This window comes from Canis aureus, chromosome 11, assembly GCF_053574225.1.
Source record: "Canis aureus isolate CA01 chromosome 11, VMU_Caureus_v.1.0, whole genome shotgun sequence".
Lineage (NCBI taxonomy): Eukaryota > Metazoa > Chordata > Mammalia > Carnivora > Canidae > Canis > Canis aureus.
Window position 1 is genome coordinate 65,456,396 of NC_135621.1, and position 27,300 is coordinate 65,483,695.

The 27,300-nt window shown below is 34.6% G+C and overlaps 1 protein-coding gene across 12 annotated transcripts in view; it reads left to right on the top strand.

Moving 5' to 3' along the window:
- Positions 1–27,300, top strand: part of EHBP1 (EH domain binding protein 1) — a 345,845-nt gene that overhangs the window by 59,011 nt on the left and 259,534 nt on the right. For all 12 annotated transcript variants that reach the window (XM_077915588.1, XM_077915592.1, XM_077915584.1 and 9 more), the window contains exon 3: positions 25,085–25,142. In XM_077915588.1, the coding sequence (XP_077771714.1) occupies positions 25,085–25,142 (58 nt within the window). The remainder of the gene's footprint in view (positions 1–25,084; positions 25,143–27,300) is intronic.

The window sequence follows — 27,300 nt, forward strand, 5'->3', positions numbered from 1 at the left end:
CACACACACACAGAGGCAGAGATACAGGTAGAGGGAGAAGCAGGCTCCATGCACCGGGAGCCCGACGTGGGATTTGATCCCGGGTCTCCAGGATCGCGCCCTGGGCCAAAGGCAGGCGCTAAACTGCTGCGCCACCCAGGGGTCCCAATGTGTGGGGTCTTAATTCTGTTTCAAGAATGTATTGGGGCTGCAGTATTCAAGATGGCTACTTCACTCACAGTATGGTGCCTGGGCTAGGGCGGGCTAGCATCACTTACTCTATGCATGACAGTTTCATAATACTTGAATTTCTTACATGATATCTGGCTTCCACCAGAGCAAGTTTTCCAAGAGCGTAGGTGAAAGCTGAAAGTCTATGAACTTGTCCCCAAAGTCCTATAAATTAATCAAATTACAAAGCCAGCCAGATTCAAGGAGAGGGAAGGAATAGGTACCATCTTTCCATGAAAAATGGCGGGCATGCACAAAAAGGTGGAAAGAGCTACTAAGTAGTTCTTTCTCAAGACTTTTTAGAATTAAACTTCTTATATTGGGGTAATTCACAGGCAGTTATAGGAAATAATAGAGATCCTGTATAGCCTTTACTGTTTCTTCCTATAGTAATGTTTTGAAAAACTATAGTACAGTGTCACAATCAGAATATTAATACTGATGATAGTCAAAATACAGAACATTTCTATTACAACAAGGATCCTTCATGTTGTCCTATTGTAGCTATACCCATTTCCCTGTCATTTACACCCCTCCTTAACCTTGGGCAAACATTGATCTGTTCTTCATAGCTATTTTTGTCATTTCAAGACTATTGAGTAATACAGTATATAATCTTTTGGAGATTGGCTTTTTTTCATTCAGCATCATTCTGTGGAGATTCATACAGGTTGTTGTGTGGATCAGTTGTTCATTCCTTTTTATTGTGGAGTAGTATTTTATGGTATGGGTGTACCATTGTTTTTTATCTATTGAATTGTTGAAAGAAAGTTTTACTATGTTGAGTCTTTCAATCTATAAACACGGGTATGTCCCTTCATTTATTTGGATCATCTTTGATTTTTTTCATCAGCATTGTGTAGTTTTCAACATACAGGTCCTTTAAATGTTTTCTTAGATTTACACCTAAGTATTTCATATTTTAAATCAATTACAAATGGTATTTTATTTTTAATTTGGTATACATAGAAATACAGTTCACATATATGTTTATTTTGTATACTATGACCTTGCTAAGCTCAAATATTAATTCAAAGAGTGGTTTTTATAGATTTTTTGGAATTTTTTTACATAGACAATCATGTCATTTGCAAAGAGGACATTTGCCAAGAGTTTTTATTTTTTCCTTTCCAATCTGTATGACTTGTATTTCTTTTTCTTGCCTTATTGCACTCTCTGGAACTTCCAGCACTAGGTTGAGTAAGAGCGGTGAGAGTGGATAGTCTTAGGGAGAAAGCATTTAGTCTTTAGCCATTAAGTATAATGTTTAGCTACACGTTTTTTGTAGATGCTCTTTATTATAAAGTTAATGAAGTTCTACTCTATAACTGTTTTCATCAGGAATGGCTATTAAATGTCAACTGCCTTTTCTATATCAATTAATATGATTACATGATTCTTCTTCTTTAGCCTGTTAATATTGGTGGATTACATCGATTGATTTTCAGATTTTGAGGCAGCTTGGCAATCCTGGAATAAACCTCATATGGTGTATATTTGCTATTATTTATGCTGAATTATATTTGATACTATTTTGTTCGGGAGTATTCATGGGGGAATATTGTAGTTTTCTACTAATATCTGTAGTTTTCTTTTTTTCTACTGTGTTTGGTTTTGGTTTCGAGTTATAGTAGCTTCATAAATGAATTGGGAAGTATCTCTTTCTCTCTTGTTGGAAGAGATTATGTAGAATCGGTGTTTACTAATCTTCACATGTTTCTTGGAGTTCTACAGGGAAAAGGATCTGGAGATGTCTTTTGGAGAGTTTTAAGATTTAAATAGTTTAAATAACTATTAAGTAGTTTAAATAACTATTAAGAAAAATTAAATTTCTTAATAGTTTGTAGGCCCATTTATATTATCTATTTCATTTCGGGTGAGTTGTAGTAGGTCATGAGGTTTTTTTGAGAAAATGATACATTATCAAATTTGTATGTGTAGAATTGTCTGTTGTATTCCCTTATTATCATTTTTCATGTCTGCAGAGCCTATAGTGATAATCCCTCATTGCATTCCTGATACTGATAATTTGTATCCTCCTTTTTTTTTGTCAGTCATGCTACAAGTTTGTCAACTTTATTGATCTTTTTGAAGAACTAGTGCTTTGTCTCATTGATTTTTCTGTTGTTTTTGTTTTCTGTTTGATTTTTTGCTCTTTATTTCCTTCCTTCTGATTGCTTTCAGTCTATTTTGCTCTTTTTCTTGTTGGAGGAGCTTAGATCATTGATTTGAGATTTTTATTTTCCAACATATGCAGTTAGTGTTAGAAATTTCTTAGGACTGCTTTAGCTGTGTCCACCACTTTTAATATATATAGTATTTTCCTTTCGTATATATATCTTTTGATTTACTTTAAGACTTCCTCTCTGAACTGTGTTATTTGCTAGAGTGTTGTTTAGTTTGCAAGTGGGGAGGTTTTTCAGTTGTTTTTCTGTTACTGATTTCTAGTTTGATATCATTGTGACCAGAGAGAACACTCAGTGTGGTTTAAATTGCTGTAAGTTTGCTGAGGTTTGTGTTATGGCTCAGAATATGGTCTATCTTGGTATACATTTTGTGGGCACTTGAGAAGAATTTATATTCTGTTCCTTTTTGGGTATCCTATAAATGTTGATTAGATTTTGTTGGTTGATGTTGAGTTCTTCTATAACCTTGTTGATTTTGTGTGTAATTTTCCTGTCAGTTCGATAAAGGAATGTTGATGCTTCCAGTATAGGTTTATCTATTTCTCTTTTCAGTTCTATTAGTTTTTGTCTCACATATTTAGCAGCTTGGTTTTTTGGTATATACACATTTAGTATTGTATGTCTCTGGTAGGTTTACCTTTTAATTATTTATAATGTCCTTCTCTGTGTCTGGTAATTTTCTATGCTCTGAAATCTCCTTTTCTGACTAATACAGGCTTTCATTTGGTTAATGTTTGCTTTATAAATTTCTTTCCACCTTTTTACTTTGAATTTGCTTATATTATTATTACATTTGAGGTGAGTTTATTGTGGATAGCCTATTTTTTAACCCTTTATGTCTTTTACTTTTAGTATTTAAGCCATTTACATTTAATGTAAGTAATAATATTGTTAGTTTTAGTTTTCTGTTTTTCATTTCTGTGGGGTTTTTTTTCCCAATATTTACTGTGGGTTTCTTGAACAGTTTTTGGAATTCCATTTTAATTTATCTATGTTATTTTTGAGTGTATCTCTTTGTTACAGCTTTATTTTTAGTGGCTGCTCTAGTATTACATACATATGCATAATTTATCACTCTCACCCAGCAGTGAAGCACCTCTGCCACTTCCCACTGGCTTGATGTCAGAGGAGGCTCAGTGGAGAGTCAGAACTTTCATTACTCAGTAGTATTGAGAACTACCAGCCCTGCCTTGTAACAGTGAGAAGCCCCCTGCTTCATTCTTGTATCAATGGAGGTCGATAGAGAACCTCATTACTGCTAATGGGGATGAGAGTAGAGATTCTTCCTGTGGTCTCCACTGACACCTAGGTGCGTGAAGCCTTTATACTATTTGGCAGAGATAAAAATGCTGGCTCTATACTTAGTCTCCTTTGACACCATCTCAGTGGGCATCTTTATAGAGTCTCAGGAAGGAGGAAGTCTAGATACCCCATTTGGCCTTGGCTTAGATAGTTGGGGGTGTTGTTACAGATTTTCTGTGGTGTTCAGCTGATGTAGAATGGTTATTTTCTAAAGCTTTTGTTTGGTCTTCTAGACTGCCCCTTTCTTGGTCCTTTTAATCTCATTTGGGGCTTTTATTTGTGAATATATTGATATTTGGGGATTGCTGGTTTTCTCAGCTCCAATTCTGGGATATTTGAGGCTGATTTCCCTAGCTGGCCTGCCACCTCTCTGTCTTTCAAAGTCTTCTTATGTTTTATATGTAATATATTTTTAGTGTTTTTTAGTTGTACTTAATGGGAAGAATAGGGAGAATTATGTCTACTCCGTCTTTCTAGATGTCTAGTGCTCTGACGATATTTTCAGCTGACCTCCTCTTTTCTGTTATCATTTATGAGGATGCCTGATGAATCAACTTGTTGAAATGACTAGTAATAATACTGAAATATCTTCTTTATATAAGGAAAATAGCTTTATATTTTATGACTACATAAATAATACATGTTCATTATAAAAATTCAAACATTACATAATAGTATAGGGAGAAATTTAAAATCACCTAAAGATAACCACCATAAACCTGATGGTGATCATTCTTGCATTTAACTCATTGTGCATATATAATTGCACAATTTAATTGAATGTTTTATTTGTTTAAAAAATATATGTGTGTGTGTGTGTGTATACACATACACAAATGGCTCCTCCTTCAAGCCCTTAGGTTTTGATAGAACCAACCTCTTACTGTTTGTTCTGGTGGCCATAGGAGTAGTAGCTGCTTACTGCAGGTATCACCTCTGGGTTACCTTTTTATTCTTTTAGTCCATTATGTTTAACCTGTTTAAACAATTTTGTACTTTAATCACTGTTAATATAATCTAATGGAGTTTTTTTTTTTTTTTTTCTGACTGGATTGTAATTGATAAAATCACCCACTCTCACTTCCTAAAAGAATTATTTGAGGTTATATTCCAATACACAAACAAACAAAAAATCCTCAAGAAGTAAAAAAAAAGTCCTGGGCTCCAAGAGAACAAGGAATTTCCATATAACATATAACATAAAACAGTATAAAACTCCTTCCTTTAAACAAACAATCCAACCCAAAACAAAATGATGATCTTTGATTGACCCCTGTAGAGTGGGTAGTTTTATTTTTTTTTAATTTTTTAAATTTTTTTAAATTTTATTTATTTATGAGAGACACAGAGAGAGAGAGAGAGACAGAGACACAGGCAGAGGGAGAAGCAGGCTCCAGGCAGAGAGCCTGATGCGGGACTTGATCCTGGGACTTCAGGATCATGCCCTGGGCCCAAGGCAGGCGCTGAACCACTGAGCCACCCAGGGATCCCAGAGTGGGTAGTTTTAGAAAGCAAATGTTAGAACAGGAGTTTTGAAGATCCAAAGGATAGTGTAAGAATAACTATATTCCTTATGGTGAAGAAACTAAATAATCTTAGAAGATAAAAACACACTAAAAATTCAATGAAAAAAGAACATATTCCTTTTGCTTCTTTCTTGCCCCTCTTCTTAATCTTTTTTATTTTTTTTTGCTTCAAGTGGTATATGTTTAGCAGTTTGTCTCTATATATATGTTCAGATGCTGATTATGAGTGAAAATTAAATATTCAATATTATAGGCCCTAGATATTTTTTCTATTTAAAAATAACTCTTATCTAATATATAAGGCTAGTTTATAATTATAACACCAATACAAAGGTTATAAACCTTGAAGATGTGAAAATGATGATAGAGGGTTAGAAGTTGGGACATCAGGGGTGACAAAAGAGGAAATACAGGGGCATAAAAGCACATACCTTTCAGTATAAAACCAGTCAGTGAGCCAAGAAATGATACCTGTATTGTTTTTAGTATCTTATAGTTTTTATTCTTATTTGCATGATTTTACAACAATAAAAGCATACTGAAGTGATTCTTTGTAGCACTTTGGAAGAACATACGACTTATGGCAAATCTTTTGGTGAAAAACTAGGATACATATTTGTGTATAGTATGATTACAGTTAGGTTTGTATTATAATGAAAGTGTGAGTAACATTTAGGAAATTAAGAAACGTATGATTATAAAAATATGCTTCTTTTTTTTTTTTTCTTCCCCACAGAGGGAGGGAGGCAGGATAGAGGGAGAGGGAGAAGAGAATCTTAAGTAGGTTCCATGTCCAGTCTAGAGTCCAAGTATGATGGAGGGCAATCTCACAACCCTGAAATCATGATATAAGTCAAAATTAAGAGCTGGACATTCAACTGACTGAGCCACCCACACGCCCCTAAAAATACACTTATTTTAAACGTTTGTAAAATAGAAGAAAAGATAAATATGGGTAAAAAGCTGTCAAATATCAACAAGAGTTATTTTTAAATTTATTTAAAAAACTATTGAGAATCTGTAAATAAAGGAAATAAGATAGTGTCTCACTCCCAATTTAGAGATTAAATGTGCATCATAGATGTCCTGGAAGTGTTGGAAAATTGATCTTAAGTGTATTGATCTTAAACAGTAAACATCTTAATAGTTCTAGTATATGGAGATACAACTGATATTTGTTTATCTTGTATCTTGCAGCCTTGCTACTGTAGTGTTGTTTTTTTTTTTAATAGATTCTACTGGGTCTTTTTCATAATGGATCATGTCATCTCCAAATAGACAGTTTAATTCTTTCCTTTCTAATCTCAATGTATTTTATTCCTTTTTTTCCTTTCTAATCTCAATATACTTTATTCCTTTTTTTCCTGTTTGCACTGCCTAGCACTTGTACAACATTGAAGAGAAGTGATAGGAGTGGAAAATCTTGTAATGTTCCTGATCTTCAGGGGAATGATTACTTTCACCAGTAATATAGTGGGATTTTTTTGTAGATGATCTTTATGAAGTTAAAGAAGTTCTCTTCTTTCCTATTTTTTGAGAGCTTTCATCAGGAATGGCTGTTGGGTTTGGTCAGAAGCTTTTCCTGTATTGAGATTATCATATGGTTTTTCTTTTAGTTTGCTAATATAGTGAACTACATTGATTGATTTTTGGATGTTAAGCCAACCCTACATTTCTAGGATAAACCCCACTTGATCATGATCTGTTATCCCTCTGATATTTTGTTAGATTTAATTTGCCAAATTTTAGTTAGTATTTTTACATCTGTGTTGATGAAGGATATTATCCTGTAGTGACTTCTTTTTGTTTTTGTTTCTTGTGACGTCTTTGTCTGGTTTTTGTATTAGGATAATGCTGGCCTCATTGAATGAGTGGGAAATAATTACTCTTGTTCAATTTTCTAGAGTTTGTGTGAAATTGATACTTTTTGTCCATTTTTTTAAATAAATTTTTTATTTAGGTATAATTGACACGTTACATTATTTTCAGGTGTACAACACAGTAATTCAACTTTTCTACACATCATACTGTGCTCACCATAAGTGTAGCTACCATCTGTCACCATACAATAGTATTATAGTATCAGTGACTATATTCCCTATGCGATGCCTTTGCCCATTTTTTAATTGGGTTGGTTGTGTGTGTGTGTATGTGTGTGTGTGTGTGTGTGTGTGTGTGTTGGTTTTGTTGTTGAATTGTAGTTCTTTATATATTCTGGATAAATGATTTGCAGATGCTTTCTCTTGTTTTGTGGACCGCCTTTTTACTCTGTTTATAGTATCCTTTGATGTAAAAGTGTTTTTAATTATAAGGAAGTCCTAGTTACCTACTTATTCTTTTGTTGCCTGTGCATTTGTCATATTTAAGAAATCATTGCCAAATCCAAAGTCATGAAGCTTTTGCTCTATGTTTTCTTCTGAGTTTTCTAGTTTTAGCTTTTACATTTAGGTTTTTGATCCATTTGAGTTAATTTTTATATATGGTGTAAGGTAAGGGCAAAGCCAGTTTTTGAGGACTTCCTAATACTGCCTGGCCAGGTAAAGGAGGATGAGCCTTCAAAGAAGAAGAAATGTACAAATATCCGTGTTCCCAAGAGGTCAGATAAGATGAGTACCCCCCAAAATGTTTATTACATTTAGCAACATGGAGGACACAGGAAGAAAAGCACAGATCATGTTCTTGAAACAGTGACTGATCTAATTTATATGTAATGTACAATGTAGTAAATTAGAAGATTTATAGAGGTCAAACTGAGAAGGACTTTGAGTGAGTTTGAATTTTATTCCTGGGCAACAGTAAGGCATAAAAAATAATGAAAAAATCTTTCAGAGGGAAGAGAGTCTGATTTCCTTGTTTTTGAAAAATTGAATTCCCTTCCTAGTAAATGAGTTGTAAATGATCACGCGTTCCAAGGATCTAGTTCTTCCACTTGGTGTTAATCTTTGGCCCTAAAAACAAATAACTTCTCTTGACTATTGGTTATATGTAACATACCCAGCTTCTTGCTGATGCTACAGCTGGAAATAGCTCAGTTCTGTTTCTCTTTGGCCATGACTAAATTGTATTGAACTGGGTTATTTTAAACTGTGGGCCAGACTGCCAATTGATAGATGTTATTTATGTGTCTGAAAGCTAAAGAAGTGCTATTATTTTCAGTTTTCCCGTGCAGAAACAAGTTCTGAGTGTTTTCTTTAACCTCAGGGCTGTTTTTCTGGAAGCTGGCTATTCTGTATGCTTCAGTATAAGGTGATCCTGAACATAAAACCATTAATCTACCCCCAGTCCCTGTTCTATCATCAGCATTTTCCTAATTAGAAGGTCCATTAAAAATTTTTTTCCTACGTATAAGGATAGAGGTGAAATAGGTGTCTACTTCTATTTGGTGTAATAATTTAACCATGTATAATGTCACAATGTCTAAAAAACTCATAAAAATAAATAAATAAATAAATAAATAAATAAATAAATAAATTCCACCAACATTTTTAAAACAGTTTTCTTAAGAAATTAATTTGTTTTTTTTAATTTGGTTTTTATAATTTCAGATAAAAGGTTGCAAAATTGATGCAAAGTATTCTCATGTACTTTTTAGTTGCCATATTTGCTTTATCATTCTCTATGTGTGTATGAATATATCTGTGTATGCATTTTTTGTGACTCATTTGAGAAGAAATTACAGATACGATGACTATATTTCTAAATCCTTCAATGTGTATTTTTTAAAAACACAGGTAGTGCCCTACATAAATACAACACAATCATCAAAATCAGGAAATTAATGTTGGTTCAATACTATCATTTAACCTGTAGCTCTTATTCAGATTTCGTCAATTTTCCCAATATGTGCTTTACAACAAAAGGAAAAAAAATTGCTGGTACAAGGTTCAATTTAAAAGCACATGTTAGGGCAGCTAGGTGGCTCAGCGGTTTAGCGTCGCCTTTGACCCAGAGCATGATCCTGGAGACCTGGGATCAAGTCCTGCTTCGGGCTCCCTGCATGGAGCCTGCTTCTCCCTCTGCCTGTGTCCCTACCTCTCTCTCTGTGTGTCTCTCATGAATGAATAACATCTTTTAAAAAAAATTAAAAAGTAAAAGCACATGTTACATTTAGTTGTAAGGCTTCTCATATTTTTTTTCAAACTGTGTTTATCTTTGACATCAGTATCTTCATCCTCACTAGAGCTACTTTTTGAATCATCTAACTAATTTTGTAGAACTTATTATTTCGCTGCTGCCTCTTTCTTTGAGATACACCATGCTTTGATTCTGATTATGGTAATGTCATTGGAAATATTATCCCAGGCTACAAGTAAATGACATTAAATAATAAAATACATTAAAATACTTATTTTTCCAATCGACCATGTATGTGTATTTTTGGATTTCTACATGATAATTTTTTTACTACTCATAAATTTTTTGTTTATGGTGACATTCTCTCTACAACTGAGAAATCATTCTTCTAAGAAGAATTACTAAATTGATTAAATATTCTCTAATCCATTTAAACCTATTTAAACCTATTTTGTTAGTAGAGCCACCTAAGCATTTAAAATTCATATTGATTGGGTTTATTTTGAGCTGATATATCTTTTCTGAACAGTTTGTTAAAAAATAAAAGAGTTGTGAGGATATAAATAGGCAGTTTCTTTTTTTTAAGATTTTATCTATTTATTCATGAGAGACACACAGAGAGAGAGAGTCAGAGACACAGGCAGAGGGAGAAGCAGGCTCCATGCAGGGAGCCCTATGTGGGACTCCATCCTGGTTCTCCAGGATTAGGCCCTGGGCTGAAGGTGGCGCTAAACCGCTGAGCCACCTGGGCTGCCCCAGTTTCTTCCTTTTAAAAAGAAAGCATTTTGCCTCACATTAAGGCATATATATTAATTCTCTATCCTGTCAGTCACATACCAACCTCTAAAGTAGGCTTATCTTTTACTTATCAGTGTGTGGCAGAGTCTTGGAGAGAAATCTCCTCAAAGGACTTGGATCACACTACTTTTGGCACATGGGATAAATAAATAATTTCAAGTATTTACTAATTTTTAAATGTCCTATATGATTTTTAAAGTTCTTTTGTGATTACTATTATAGTTTTATTAAACTACATAGAGAAGAAATTATATCAAGATAGCTAAAAATTAGCTTTATAGTGAAACAGATTAATTTATCTTACCACAACCAGAAATGGAATTTCTAAATCTTAAAGATTTTGTTTATTTATCTGGGAGAGAAAGACAGAGAAAGTGAGTGAGAGCATGAGCAGGGAGGAGAGGGAGAAGCAGGCTCCTCAGCAGAGAGCCCAATGCAGGGCTTGGTCCCAGGACCTCAAGATCATGACCTGAGCCAAAGGCAGTTGTTTAACTGACTGAGCCACCCAGATGCCCCCTCAAATTTCTAATTTGAACAAGAAGTTTGGACAATCTGAGAGGCATAGATAAAGTCACAGACCAAATAATAATAGGCACATGTATTCCTTATGAAAGATCAAATAGCGGTCATAAAAACAAATCTAACTTTCATGCCTGGATAATGTTGTCACAGGTTGGATGTTATAAACATAATATGAAGTTTGTGACTAATGTAACTAATCTCTACAAAGGGCTAAAATCTATACTTTTGAATAAGTATTGTACTTTTAAGTATAACCTCTCAAAGATACTAATGCTGTTTGGAAAAATCTTTGAGATTCTCTATAGAGGCTGCAGTGCATTTGTTGTCAGTATAGATAATAGATTAGGAGCATGGACTCTGATGCCAAACTGCCTCATTTCAGATCTCAGAGTCAACTTGGCAAAACTTTTTAAACTTCTTAACTTCTTTATGCCTTAATTTCCTTATTTGTAATATAGAGATATTAATATCTATTCAAATTGTGAGGCAGGTCATACAGGTGTGAATGACACCTTCTAGTGATGGGTATTGGGTAGTGAGCACCTTATTACCAACTTGTGGGATATTTGTGAACTTTAAATGAGTTGGTGTATGTAGGACACTTACACTATGGTGAATCTTTTGAAGAGAATAAAAGAGAGGGAGAAGCAAGCTCCCTGCTGAGCAGAGAGTCTGATACAGAGCTCGATCCCAGGACCATGGCCTGAGCCAAAGGCAGATGTTTAACCTACTGAGCCACCCAGCTGTCCCAGGGATGGGCAATTATTCTTGACAGTGGTTAATTTGGAGTCCCTTTTATGAATAAGGAAGATCTTCAAAGTAATGACTATTTTCTTGGAGCATATAACTGTTTAGCATTTATTCAACACTTTCTTGCCTTTATTTTTACTTGTATTTAAACTCTTAAAAATACTTGCTAATGAAGGTGCCTGGGTGGCTCAGTCGGTTAAGCATCTAACTCTTAATTTTGACTCAGGTCATGCTCTCAGGGTTGTAAGATCGAACCCCGTGTTGGTCTCTGTGGAGGGCTTGGAGCCTTTTAGAGATTCTCTCTCTTTCCCTCTGTCCCCACCCACATGCGTGTGTGCCTTCTCTCTCTGTCTCTAATATATATATATATGTATATATATATGCAAATATAAATAAAAATATATATTTGCTAATGACCCTTTTATTACTGATCAGTTCTTTAAGGACATACTGATACAATTAACAGTCAGAGGTGTAGATCATGGCTTTTAAAAAATGTGTTTTTCTGTTTGATCTCATGTTCTTTTCTGACTCAGTAGATGTAAATTTTTACCTTTATTCCATATTTTCACATACCTTTCTACTCTTGGCCGATTTTTTTCCTGATTGCTAGGTACCTTTTAAAATTTTATTTTTTCATATATTTTCCCAAATTCTTCTTTTTAAAAAAGTTTCTATTGGTATAACATTGTATTAGTTTATTATATTGGTATAACATTGTATTAGTTTAAGGTGTACAACATAAAGATTTGATATATGTATACAGCAAAGTTATTACAACGAGTTTAGTTGACATCCATCATTTCATAGTTACAAATTATTTTTTCCTGTGATTAGAATGTTCGAGATCTATTTTCTTAGTAAATTTCAAAAATACAATACCGTATTGTTAAACATAGTCACCATGCTATACATTATATCCCCAGAACTTATTTATCTTATAACTGGAAGTTTGTACCTTTTGACACCTTCACCCATTTTCCCCATCCCCCACCATCTGCTTCTCATAGCCACCAATCTGTCCTCTGTATCTGTGAGTTTGGTTATTAGATTCCACATATAAGGGGAAATCATACAGTATTTTGCCTTTCTTCTTTCACTTAGCATAATGCCCTTGAGATCCATCCATGTTGTTACAGATGGCAGGATTTCCTTCTTTTTTATGGCTGAATTATATTTGTGTGTGTGTATGTGTGTGTATCACCTTTTCTTTATTTGTCCGTTCTTGGACACTTAGATTTTTTTTCCATGTCTTGGCTATTGTAACATGTGAATGTGGGGTGTAGATATTCTCTTGAAATAGTGATTTTGTTTGCTTTAAATATATACCCAGTAGTGGAACTGCTGAATGATATGATTGTTCTATTTTTTAATTTTTTTATGGGACTTACATGCAGTTTTCCGTTGTGGTTATACCAACTTACATTCCCATCAACAGTGTACAGGGTTTCCTTTCTTCATATCCTTGCCAACATTTGTTTGTTATTTCGTATCATTTTGATAATAGCCATTCTTATAGGTGTGAGATGATATCTCATTGTTTTGATTTGCCATTCTCTGATAATTAGCAATGTTGAACATCTTTTCATATACCTGTTGGACATGGATTTCTTCTTTGGAAAAATGTCTTTTTAGTTCCTCTGTTCATTTTTTAAAAAAAAAGATTGATTTATTTATTCATGATAGACATAGAGAGAGAGAGGCAGAACACAGGAGGAGGGAGAAGCAGGCTCCATGCTGGAAGCCCGACGTGGGACTTGATCCTGGGACTCCAGGATTGTGCCCTGGGCCAAAGGCAGGTGCTAAACTGCTGAGCCACCCAGGGATCCCCCACTCTGTTCTTTTTTTAACAGAATTGTTTGTTTGCTTGATTTTTGCTATGGACTTGTGTGAGTTTTTATATATTTTGGATATTAACCCCTTACCGAATATATGATTTGTAGTATTTTATCTCATTCAGTGGGTTTTCCTTATATTTTGTTGATTTCCTTTGCTGTACAGAAGCTTTTTAGTTTGATGTAGTTCTACTTGTTTATTTTTGCTTTTGTTGCTTTTGCTTTTGGTGTTAAATTGAAAAGAATCATTGCCGAGACTGATATCGAGGAGCTTACTTTCTGTGTTTTCTTCTAGGAGCTTTATAGTTTCAGATCTTACATTCAAGCCGTTAGTCCATTTTATATTTTAGAAGATAAGGGTCCAATTTCATTCTTTTTTGCATGTGTCTATCTAGTTTTCCCAAAACCATTTCTTGAAGAGTCTTTTCTTTCCCCAGTGTGTATGCTTTGTTTCTTTGTCATAAATTAATTGACTCTATATGTATGGGTTTGTTTCTGGGCTTAAATTTCCTATTTGGTGTTTTTTTAAGATTTCATTTATTTATTCATAAGAGACACAGAGAGAGAGGCAGTGACTGGCAGAGGGAGAAGCAGGAGCCCGATGTGGGACTCGATCCCGAGACCCTGGGAACACGCCCTGACAAAGGCAGACGCTCAACTGCTAAGCCACCCAGGTGCCCCACATTTCCTATTTGTAACTAAGACTTATTTTTATATTTTCAAATTTAAGTGACACACATAAATGGCTTGCAAATTCAGAATACTGCAAAGCTTCTAACAAAGAAAGCAGCAGTTCCTTGCCTCACTCTTTCCTACCTTGATTCTGCTTTCTTATAGAAAACCACTTTTTAAAAAAGATTTATTTATTTGTTTGAGAGAGAGAGAGAGCGAGAGCATGTTTGCAAGTGGGAAGAGATGCAGAAGGAGAGAGAGGAGAGAGAATCTCAAACCTACTCCCTGCCTGACTACACTCAGTCTCATGACCCTGAGATCCTGACCTGAGCTGAAATCAAGAATTGAATGCTCAACCAACTGATCCACTCACTGGGCCACCCAGTGGCCCCTAGAAAACCACTTTAACCTTTTAAATTCTTACAGTATTGTTCTTCTAGAACATATTTTTGGTGTTTTCTTAAATTAATGAGTTATAATTCGTATGCCATAAAATTTACCCCTTTATAAGTATACAATTCAGTGGTTTTTAGTATATTCAGAGAGCTGTGTATTTATCATCACTATCTAGTTCAGAATAGTTTCATCACTCAAAAAAGAAATCCTGTTCCTGTTAGTAGTCATCTCTATCTTTGCTGTCCTCTACAAATCTCTGGCAATCATGAATCTACTTTTGACTCTACGAATTTGCCTATTATGGTCATTTCATATAAATGAAGTTGTACAATAAGTGATCTTTGGTGTCTGGCTTATTTCACTTAGCGTGATGTTTTCTAGGCTCATCCATGTTGTAACATGTGTCAGTATGGCATTCCTTTTTATGGCTGAATAATATTCCACTGAATGGACTACCACATTTTGTGTATCCATTCATAAATTGGTCGGCATTTGAGTTATTTTCATTGTTTTGCTCTTATGGATGCTGCTTCCATGAACATTCATGTACAAATTTTTGGGTATATACCTAGGAGTAAAATTACTGGATCTTATGATAAATCTATGTTTAACTTTTTGAAGAACTACCAGACTTTTTTCAGCAATTGTACCCTTTTACAGTATCACCAACATTGTGTGAGGATTCCATTTTCATCATATTTTACCAATACTTATTATCTATCTTTTTGAATATAACCTTCCCAGTGTGATATTTTATTGTTTAGTAACATGCTTTCAACTTTTTTATTTTTATTTTTATTTATTTATTTTTTTTGCTTTCAACTGTTAAAACAACTTTTTTGATTATAGACTTTATCTACTCTCTTCTGAATGTGATGAGGACTTAGCTGTTGTGCCACTTCCTCCCTGAATCACTAACCCTTCCCTTTCACCATCCTTCCTATTTTCCAGTCAGCTTTATGAGAGTGACATCAGAATTCATTGCTGTGACCTAGTTTGTTTGCAGCTGAGCACTATGGTATTATCGTATTTCCTTTCTTTTGATTTTTCTTGTGTTAAAAAATACTGTTCCCCCCCCTTTCCCTCCTATATCTGTGATTCTTATTCCTAAATTTTTCTGTCAGCCTTTCAGAATTCCTTTCAGAACAGTTTAGCATTGGTGATTCATAAGTTCCTTATTCCTCTGGCATCCATGAGTGTTCTGCTTCAACTGAAATGTTTTTTTTCTTAGGTCTGTGGCATTGGTGACATACTGAGACTCTTTTTTAACTGTCATCCCAGGAGATTAGTCAGATATTTAACCTGTGAACTGATCTAAATTTCTTGTCTTCTTTCTCCTTTTTAATGTCTCTGTCACCTTATCTAGAAGATAAAATAAGAAATCTAGAAGATTTCCTCAGCTTGTCTTCCAGTGCTTTAATTTTTGCTTTCCTAAATGAGACATAATGACATAATTTCCAGAGTACTTTTTTATTCTTTAAATACTTCTTTTATATTTCCATGGATAGAATTCTTTTTATACTTCTGAGACTATTAGTGATTATGTCTTTGGCTTCTTTTTTTTTTTTAATATTTATTTATTCAGAGAGAGCGAGAGAGAGGCAGAGACACAGGCAGAGGGAGAAGCAGGCTCCATGCAGGAAGCCCGACGCGGGACTTGACCCTGGGTCTCCAGGATCACACCCCGTGCTGCAGGCGGCGCTAAACCGCTGCGCCACCGGGGCTGCCCTGTCTTTGGCTTCTTTTGAGTTCCTTTCCTCTTTTTTGTAGCCACTTGCCTTTTATATTAGAAGTTTTCCTCTAACAGTACTTCATTGTTCACATTTAAGAGGGAGACTGTACAAAGCTTTTTGGAAGCCCTGTGCATGTACATGGGATGGTTGCTAACATTATTTGAGAATTTGCTGAGATAGACACTGAACTAAGCACTTTACTTGTGTTACTTAATAGACCTTTATGTTAGTCCTGTAAGGTTTTTTTTGTTTTTTTTTTTTTATGATAGTCACACAGAGAGAGAGAGAGAGAGAGGCACAGACATAGGCAGAGGGAGAAGCAGGCTCCATGCACCGGAAGCCCGACGTGGGATTCGATCCCGGGTCTCCAGGATCGCGCCCTGGGCCAAAGGCAGGCGCTAAACCGCTGCGCCACCCAGGGATCCCTCCTGTAAGGTTTTAATTTCACAGATCAGGCACCTCTTGAGGCTTAGATGGTAAAACCAGAAGAGGAACCAGATTTAAACCTGGATCTGGGGGTACCTGGGTGGCTCAGTGGTTGAGCGTCTGCCTTTGGCTCAGGTCGTGATCCCGGGGTCCTGGGATCGAGTCCTGCATCAGGCTCCCCACAGGGAGCCTGCTTCTCCCTCTGCCTATGTCTCTCCCTCTCTCTCTGTGTCTCATGAATAAATAAATAAAATCTTAAAAAAAAGTAAACCCGGATCTGTCTGCTTTCATGTGTTTCTTTATCCACCATATTCCGTTTTCCTGCCTTCTTCTGAATTCTAGCTTTGTGAATGCTAGAAAATGTCTTAAGACACTTAAAGCCAGATAGAAACAACACAGACTAATACAATCATCCACACACAAAATTGCAGCAATTACAGAAGTATGTTGAGAGGAAATGGTGAATAGAATTGTTTTAGGAGGGCTGGAGAATGTACTGAGTGGTATATTCTTTTTTTCTAACCTCAGTTCTAGGGAGCCAGGTACATAACTTGGAAATACTAGTATTTATGTGAATGAGATGTAAGGCTTGTTCCAACAGGCCTATAAGAAAAGTAGTAGTAAATAATATGCTAAATTAAAAGAAGTGGTGTGGTGATTCTGTAAAACAATAAAGTAGGAGGTATTTTTTAGGAAGACCAGTATTGCACACGTGATACAGTAATGATTACTTTTATAATGCTGTTTGTCTCAGAAATAACTTTATATTAAAAAAATGATAAAACCTTTGAACTGTTGAATAGTACGGCAGAAAAGAAAAAAGTACAGCAGAAAATAAAAAAAATATGTATTTTTTTGATGGCCTGTTAAAAAGTATACTTAAATTAAGTATGCCACACTGCACCTCCTCAGTTTGACTGGTGCTCTCTCTAAATACCTTATATAGCTGTTAGAAATTCCTGTTAGCAAAAGTCCATGGGCATCACCAGTTAAATATTTTTGAGTTAAAGCAGTCATCCTGTGAAAATGTTTTAAAGGTAGTAGGAAGATACAAAATATAATTTAAAAAATGTTTTTTATAAGTGACAAAGATTTATATCTCCTATTATTAGAATCATCCTTTCATTTTTACAGAAAGAAAAGAAATATATCCTATATATGAATACTTTGTCTTGTATAATTTTCTTCCTATTGAATTAATTATTACAGCTTGCTAAATAACTCTTGTGAAGTAAGCATAAAGGAATATAATTAACTGAAGCTACAGCAGTTATAGTACAATAGGAGGCAGATGTACCTACTGAAGGATAAAAATAATTACTTGAGGAATAGTAAAGTTAGAGTACTTCTGTGATAAGACAATTTCTCCCTTTTTGTTTCAGTATTCATAGCACCCCACCATGAAATGTTCAGTTATGGCTAAGAGCCCTTTCACCTAAAAAGATAACCTTGTTATTTAGTGAAGTGGCTATTCACATTAACTACAGGATTAATATTTTGAGCTCTCTTTTGCTCATAATAAATACATCCTGGATTCTGTGGTGGCAGAAAAATGTTGCACTTTTTATGTTCTAAAGACTTATGGTTCCTTATTTTTAATCTAGGAAAAGCTTAGAGGCTTAAATATTAATTACTAAGTTCTGAGTTCTAACTGTCTTTTATCTTTGGAAGCATCAATTTCATATACAAGAAAACCAGAAGGACATAAAAAGGTTAAATTTGGTCTCAGTACTTTGCAATGTAAACCTTCGATAAGACAGCGACTGTTTTATTGTTGTGTATGTTTTTAATTTACTGAATTTTCTAGAATGTTGAGTTACTGTAGCAGACACACCCAGAAATCCATGTGGTTTAACCTAATAAGAGTTTATTTCTTGTTCACTTCTCAGTTTAGTGAGGGTATTCCAGGTTGACTTCCACGTGGTCATCCAGGAGCCTAGACACCTTTTACCTTACGACTACCTTCCTCTGCATTCTGCAGTCCTCTCCATTCAGCTGATGTGGATAAGGCATACTTGTTTATTATCCATTTTACTCCAGAAGTGACACCAAAACTTCTCACATTCCAGTGGTAAGAAGTATCCTGTGGCTCCATTTCAGTGCCAACAGTGGTGGTGGGGTGGGGTGCAGTTGAGGGGCTGAATTAACACTATGCTTTGGACGGGGAACATGAGTCTTTGGTGGTCATTTTACTATTCTGCTAAAAGATATTACTTCCCCTTTCATACTGTTATTCAAAGTTAGTAATATTAGCTATTTCTAGATTATGAGAAGATAGAGGCAAGTGATTTCATGCCATAAATTCTTTATTCTATTCCCGAATTTCTCATTTCATTTTAAACCATCAAATATTTACTCAATTATAGTCATTTAATCTTAACAGTCATTGAACCACTGTGTTTTAGAACTAGTTGAGATTTTAGTAATCTCTTCATAATCTCTTTAGTAATCTCTTCATTTGATAGATTAGGGAATAGATTTAGAGAAATGGAGCCACATTCCAAAGGTCACTCAGGGCCAGAACCAGGAAAAATAAGTTTCCTCTGTGCTAATAGTATTCTTTCCTCCATACTGTGTTGCCTTGGAAAAGTCTTCTTTTAAAAATTCATATCATAGATTAATTCAGATTGTTTCCTCTTGCCTTTCTTGCCTTTCAGTACCCCAGAGAAAGGGGAATTTTAATTGATGTAGAGGAAAAAAGAGTGATCTGAAAAGTATTTATTTGCCATATTATTATTGTTTGGATCATAATGGAGTGTCATGTTGATTTTGCATGCCCAAGGAAAAATGCTCCAGGAATTGGAGGTACTGTAAATAAAGGAAGGAAGGATGCCAAAATCAAGTGGGATCTATTTCAAAATTTTGTATAGGGCCAGCTCAGCCTTGGAGCGCATTTGTGTTATTTTAGGCAACACACACGCCTTCTACTTTTGTTGACTTTGAAACAAATTAATTCAGCTGTCTAAAAGCTCTTTAAATTTAAGTGAAGTTTAAAAACTTGTTTATCTCTGTTCATACTTAATTCTAAACTTAAAAGGTTGTTTTATTTTAAATAACTTGCCCCTACATTTAAATAGCTCTCCAGCATACAGTAACATAAATGCATTGCAGAAAATAAAGAGAAGTGTATCTTTAAAATGACATGTAGTTTTACTTTTTAATAGTGGCCACAATTGGCATTTTGAGATATTTGTTCCTGGGAGTCTTCTTTCATTATAGATTGTAGGAAAAAAAATTAAATCTGTATTAAATAAACCTAACATGATATCCTAAGCATAGTCCCATGCTTGTCAGTGTTGTTAGAAAATATATTTAATGGCTTTATAATTTTGTAGTAGACAGATGTACTGTATTAGTCACTCGTCTTTTGTTGGATTTTATATTTAAGGTTTCAAAAATTACAGGTTTTAAAATACATTTTAAATAAGTAATCTCAGTGGTTGGGCAGGCTCTTTTTATCTGTGCCTATTTCCCGAGATGCTTATAAGTAGATCCTTCTCTGCGTAAGATTTTTTGTTTTCTCTGTGTTCCCCAGGGTTGTACTAGAAATGAGGTAGATTGTTTGTCTCTCTATTGGATTATAAGCTTTTAGAGAATCGAGGTTTATCTTCTTTCATCTTTGTATTTTCATTGCTCAGCACAGTGCCAGGAACATAATAGGCATTCAGTAAAATATTTTTTGAATGCAGAGTATGATTCTGGAAAGTGATGAGACTGGTTTTCATATGATGGTTTTGGACTTTTTTTTCCACAGCTTTTTTAGTCTTACCTCACATATATATGACACATGAGAGTGGACTCTAAATTTAAGCCAATTTTTTTTTTTTAATTTACCTTTAAGCTCGCTAGTCATAAAAGAGGAGGGCACAAAATTTAGCTTCCGACCAAAGAAAGATAAAGCTTATGGTTTTATACTCTGGTTCATTGTAGCTCTGTTATATTCTCCCTTTTCCACTTCTTTTTAGTTTCCTCCTTCCTACTCTCTAGAATTTAGCATCAGGACCACAGTTTGAGATAAGTCTTGCCACTTTCACAGTCAACTTATTCCTTTTTAAGGACTCTGAAGGGTACGTTAGAGGTGTTAAATTTAATGTCTTTTAAATTTTAATTTTTGTTGTGAAGTTTTCTTTCCTGAATAAATCCACCAAAAAACTTCAGCTCTTTTAATGGAACTCTTTAGATAGGTTTCAAAGAAGGTTCATCTGTGTATACATTTTATGTGCATGTGTATAAAATGTTTATATAACTATATATGTTTGTGTATTTGTATGTTTGTGTATGTATTATGTGTAGACTTGGTTACTTAAGTCAGGGGATGGGGTAGAAATGTTAAATATGTGATTATTGAATTGTCTCTGAAACCTGAGCTCTATCGTGTTGTCTTGACTTTTTTGATAGAAAGTTGTATAATTTTAGGTTCTTTGGTAGTTGGATAATATTCTCACAGTTACTCTGTCCCTAGTCTCTTGTGTGCATATATGTAAATATTTAATGGTTCTTTTCTAGTACAGCACAGATGCTTAAAATATTGATTGTGGTCAGCTAATTTTGTGGTTATTGGTACTCTTCTATTGAGAACAATAAGTCATAGAACCTTTATTTTAGAATACTGCCTTATGTTGCCCATGATAATGCAAAGGTGGACTGATTTCTAATAAAGAGATTTTAAAAATGGGACATGACTTAGAAGCACAAAAAAGTTTAGCTGTCTCTGGGGCTATTCTCAGATAAGTCATTTATGTACTATTTACATTCTTGGACCTTCAGGCATGTAGGTTAGGAGACCATTCTTCCTGATTTTTTATGGTAAAAAGCTTCCCCTGTTCTGAAGCACTGAAGTCAGGATGGTTGAGGGGAGGGAGGTGCCGAGAAGCTGAGTTAGGAGGAGGCAACAGTGCAGGTGGCCTGGATGGATGGTGGCTAGAAGGATGTGTGGGGTCAGGCCCAGGGGAGATACCCCTACTGCTGGCACAATGTATGTCTCACTAGTGTTTGAAGTCAGTCGTGATAGGCGTTGCTTACCACTCTCCCTGTGAAACAAGTGGTTCTCAACTTTGACTGCATATTTAGAATCACCTGTAATAATTTTTTAAAAATCTGCAGATGACATCAAATTAAATCAGATTCTCCAGGAGTGGAACCTAGGCATCAGTATTTTTAAAAGCTTCCCAGAAGGTTCCCATGTGCAGCCAAGGTGAGAATCCTTGCAAAATTCAAGTAAGCTCCAGAGAGGATGTATTATATAGCTACTGGCTGTAGTTGGACCTCATCAATTATAATTAACCAGTTGGGAATTTCTGCTGGAAACTTAAGTTTCATTCAGCAGCACGATTCACTGAGCCTCAGCCTTGTACCAAATTCTTATTAATTACTAGGAATATAAAGACAAGATATGGTTGATAAAGGAGTGCAATCAAGTGGAGGAGCTAGAAATAATAAAAGTGTAATATAGGGCATATTGAATATTTAGATAGAGATGTTTTTAAGGTATTACTGGGAATACAGTAGCAGGAGCAGATAACTGCCTGAGAATGTGGAATATGGAACGGGGTAGAGATGAAATGAAGAGTGGTCAAGATTTCACAGAGGAAGTGATGAATTAAGAGTTTATCAAGTAGAAAAGGGAAGGAAGAGGAACTTTTTTAAAGAAAGGTAATAACATGCAAAGATATGAAGAGATTGAAGGGAGTATGTGTTCACATATTTGTAGCTAGAAAGGTAGATCAGAGTCAGGTGGGTGAAGTGCCTTATAAACAACATTCAGGAATAATGGACGGTCTCTTGCATGCCAGGTTGTCAGAGGGTCAAATGTATGCAAGGTCTAATTAGAAGCTGGTCAGGAGTGAAGCAGGTCATAGTGGAGGCTCTAATAATCCAGACAGCATGGACTTTGTTTAAAAGCATTTAAGTAAGAACTGTTTTTTTAAATTTAAATTCAAAATAAAAGACAATGGAATACTATTAAGGTAAAAATGAATCTGTCAACTTCAAACTGCAAAGGACCAGTTTGTAGCACCTGCAGTATATGAGATGAGTATAGCGTAATAAACAAGCAAAAGCTCTAAGATTTTATAGCATTTTTAAAGAAGTACTATGGAAATATAATTAGGAGTTGGAGTTGCCTGGAGATGTGGAGATGAGAACATAATGAAAAGGTTGGTTGGTGTAGTAATCTAGGTAAAATGTTCCAGCAAGCCGTAAATAATTTCAAACAAGGTGTCTTACATTTGTTGGCTACTCATTCCCTCTACTGTTAAGCTGCAAGCACTGATCACACCTTCTTCCCAGCTCCATCTGTTATATTCCTTTTTTAAAAATTTTTTTTTTAAATTTTTATTTATTTATGATAGTCACAGAGAGAGAGAGAGAGAGAGAGAGAGAGGCAGAGACATAGGCAGAGGGAGAAGCAGGCTCCATGCACCGGGAGCCCGATGTGGGATTCGATCCTGGGTCTCCAAGATCGCGCCCTGGGCCAAAGGCAGGCGCCAAACCACTGTGCCACCCAGGGATCCCCTGTTATATTCCTTTACTGCTCCCCATCTTCATTGTCCTTTGTTCTGTTCTGCTTCTCTCTGTGTTGAACAAGGTTTTGTTTCTTTCTGCATTGGTTTGGATTCTTAGGTTTCATTCTGATATTTCATAGAAACTTTCTTCCATTTCATCTGTAATTTAGCACTTCTGCATCTGGCTGTGGCTCCCAAGAACTCACTGTGGGAAGACTTACCAAAGCAAGCTACTGGTTTTCGTTTACTGCTGTTGTCTTTATGCCTGACACTCAGACCTAAGTTTTGTCTTGGATGGAGAACCACCATTTTTGTATTTATATGATCCTGGTTATTATCACCATCAGAAATGTTGTGCATTTGTTAGTTGGCTCCTTAGTCAGTTTAATTATTGGAACCTTCCTTCTGGTTTTGGTCTAGTTTTTCTTTGGGTTCTACCACCTAAAATGAACAAGCATTAACATTTTATGATATTTATATTGCTTTGCATCCTACTGCTTCCCTTATTTAACTGGGATGTATGCATTGTCAATTCTTAGTCTTCATAGTCTAAAACAGTTTTTCTTTTTTTTTCCCCATTCATTCATCAAATATTTATTGATTATCTGCTCTTTGCCAGGACATGTCTAAAACCATTTCTTAAATGATAGTTTAACCAGTATGAAACTCAAGGGTGACAGCTATTTTCCCTTAGCAACTTGAAGATCATTCGCTTTATTGTCTTTTGGGTTCTGTTGCTGCTAATAAGAAGTTGCTATCAGTCCAGTGATTCCTTTGTTGGTAACCTGTCTTGTATGGTTTTCTCTTTATTCTTGCTGCCTTGTAGTTTGTATGGTATCTAGATACTAGATTTATTTTTAATAATTCTATTAATTAATATATACTTTTTATTTAAGGACTCTCTTCAAGTCTGGAGCATGCTTAGCCTTATCTCTTCAGTATTTTCTTTGCCATGCCCACTGTTCTAAACTTCTAGAATTTGTGTTATGTGTATGTACTTTGCAATTTGTTTTTTATATCTCTTACCTTGTTTTAAGATATTTTTATCACTTTGTTTTTCTGTGCAACGTTCTGGGTCAGTTTCTCAGTACTTTTTTATCGAACGACTCTCTCTTTGGATAGATTTATAGATGAATCACTGGGCAAGAAGTTTATGGCTGGTGGCCTATTATATATATATATATATATATATATACACACACACACACACATACACACACACACATATGTATGTATTTAAGTAAATGAAAGGAGAGGTCATCTGCTGATAGGGATTTTTGGGTAAAGTATATGAGACAGAAGTGATGAAAGTCATTGAAATGAGCATATCATTTATTTCTTGATTAAAAAGCTTTTATTTAAGATTTTTTAAAATAAAAATTTAAGGAAAATAACTGATAATCATAATCTTGTTGTTTCCTGTAAGCACTAAAAAGAACTTAATTGTATTAGCTGAAAACATAAGGGTTTTTTGCTTTTTACTTTACGTTAGCAGAAGGTAAAGAAGAGAGAGGTCTGAGAGTTAAAAGACCTATATTTCAGACTTGGTTCTGCCAGAGCTGTTGGTTAATTTTTTTGCCAGTTTTAAAAATTTATAAAATAGGAATAAGAGTAAAGTACCTTATGTATATTTTAGTACTGTATTATTTTTATGAAGATTGTTGAGATGATTGATTATAAAAATGTTTTGAAAACCACAGCATTGTTCATAAGATAATGAGATATAAAAGTGGTGTAACCTGTAGATTTAAATTATTTTGGAAGTGCCATTTTTATGCTATTTTCTCCAAATTAAAGTAGATAATGTGTTAGATATATAGCATTAATTTTTAGAGGATATGTATGTATGTATGTGTGCTTTTTCTTTTTTAAAAAGTCCCCAGTTCTAAGTATTTTACTTGGTCTGTCCCAGTGAATTAATTGCTAAAGGAATTTTAGAAAAACGTGGATAAAATATTAGTCATTTAAATTAGATCACATTTGTATTCAAGATTTACTATATTTGAATAATTTACAGAGATTTATCATAAGAATAACTCCTCTATGTAATCTAAAGTAGGTGACATTTTTGTCCTTTTAAAGGCACTAGAACTAAACTTTATTAATTTGATGTAAGATAAATTATACTTAATCTTTTTTCCCATTTGACAGGCAACCAGATAAACTGGTGGTAGTTTGGACAAGAAGAAGCCGAAGGAAGTCTTCTAAGGTTTGTCTCTTTTCTAAGTTTCTTACCAAATATTGAACTAAACTTCTAGTCAAATTATTAAGCTTCTCTTGTCCCAGTGTAGAATATTTTAAAATATTACTTGATATTTTGGGTTATTTCTCATATATCTATCTAATCTGTTAAAATGATTGATCAGGCATTGTGATTGTGTTACTGTAGTTCTGAAAACAGGAGCCAGATAACCTGACTTTTGATTTTAGATATGATAGCCTTAAATAACATCATTGTTACTTAACTTCTCTGTACAATGGTAATAATTAATTAGTGATTAAATAGGTAACACAAAATTATACCTGGGATTTTTAAATTCAGATTCTGAGAGGATGAAGTTAAGGCAAACTTCAGGAATGATGAGTTATCTGAGTCCATTACTGAGCAGCAGGAGAAAAGGAGTTGGATTTTTCAAAGGTTTTAATTTTTTGCACTTACAGCTTTGTGGGGGATAGAACAGAATTTTTATTTTTATTTTTTATTTTTATGATAGTCATATATATAGAGAGAGGGGGGCAAAGACACAGGCAGAGGGAGAAGCAGGCTCCATGCACCGGGAGCCCGACGTGGGATTCGATCCGGGGTCTCCAGGATCGCGCTCTGGGCCAAAGGCAGGCGCCAAACCGCTGCGCCACCCAGGGATCCCCAGAACAGAATTTTTAAATGTTGAATAACGGTTCTGCAGATACTTTAAAAATTTTATTCTGTAGGTAAATATGAATATATTTTTATAAGTACACACTATAAGCATGTTTAGTGGATATTGGTTTTTCCATAAGTAGCCCTGTGTGAGGAAAAAATGTATTCCTTTTAATTTAAGTTTAATTTCAGAATTTTTAATATTTTACAGATATCTTGTCAGATTTTATTTTTATTCAGTTAAAATTACATATAAATCTTATACAATTTAATGAGTTTTGATCAATATATATTTGAGTAATTAGTATTCCTATTAGGATATAGATTATTTTCCTCCCTTTTTCCTTTGTGTCCTCTTCCAGTTAATTCCCAACTCTAAGAGGCAACCACTGTTCTGAGTTTTGTATTACCATAAACTAGTTTTGCCTGTTTTTGAATTTCATGTAAATGGAATCATACGGTACTATTTTCTATGTGGTTTCTTTTGCTCAACATAATGTTTTTGAGATTTATTCATGCTCTTGTGAAACTTGGTAGTTTATTTTTTTTATGGTGAATAGTATTCCGTCAAGTGAATATTTTGCAGTTTGATTATTTAAGCCCCTGTTGATGATTTGTTGTTGTTGCTTAACTGTTGAGCCACCCAGGCGTCCCCCCTGTTGATGATTTGATTCATTTCCAGTGAATATTCTGAATGTTCACTACTGTGAATAAGTCTGCCATAAAAACTACTGTATTTTGGGGGACAAATATTTTAATTTCTCTTGGGCAAATACATAGGAATGGAATTTGCTGGGTAATAGTGTTGGTACATTTTCAACTTTTAAATGTATTTCTACTAGCTACATAGGAAAGATCTAGTTACATCATATCATGAATGAATTCTTCTTCAAAGCATACATTTATAGTTTGGAGGCATTATCTATTGGACCTGTAATATTTTCTTATCACTTACATATGAAAAAGGGTTCTGAAAGCAGACTTAGGTTCTTCTCTGTTTTGCTGGGTATTTGTCGCTTTTGCCTAGTGGTCTTAGGCTTTTATGGAAAGGAACAATACACTATGTATGATAGATGAATATAACTGTAAAACTATAAATATTAGACCCTATGTGTTTTTAGCTATCAACTGAAAGTGATTGCCTCCTTTTAATAATTAGATATAATTGTTTTCTAAGAAAATATGAAACAGTGAAATACTTTAGATTATAGGCCAATTCAGAATACATATCCATGTTTGAAGTTAAATACCCCTTTATTTAATTGCATTTTTGAAAGTCAGATATCTTTTAGGCCCAGATTCTTTTTCATATTGTATCAAATATTGATTGAATCCAGATGGTGAAATCCAAACATAGGAGGCTATAGGTGGATTTTTCTCAGAATGCAGTATTTTCTAGAAGGAATTATTTTTTGGACTCCTGTCCAATTGTGATGCTCTTAATATTTCAGATCCCTTCTGTGTATTTCAGAATCATTGTGTTTTCTCTTAAAACATTATAGATGTA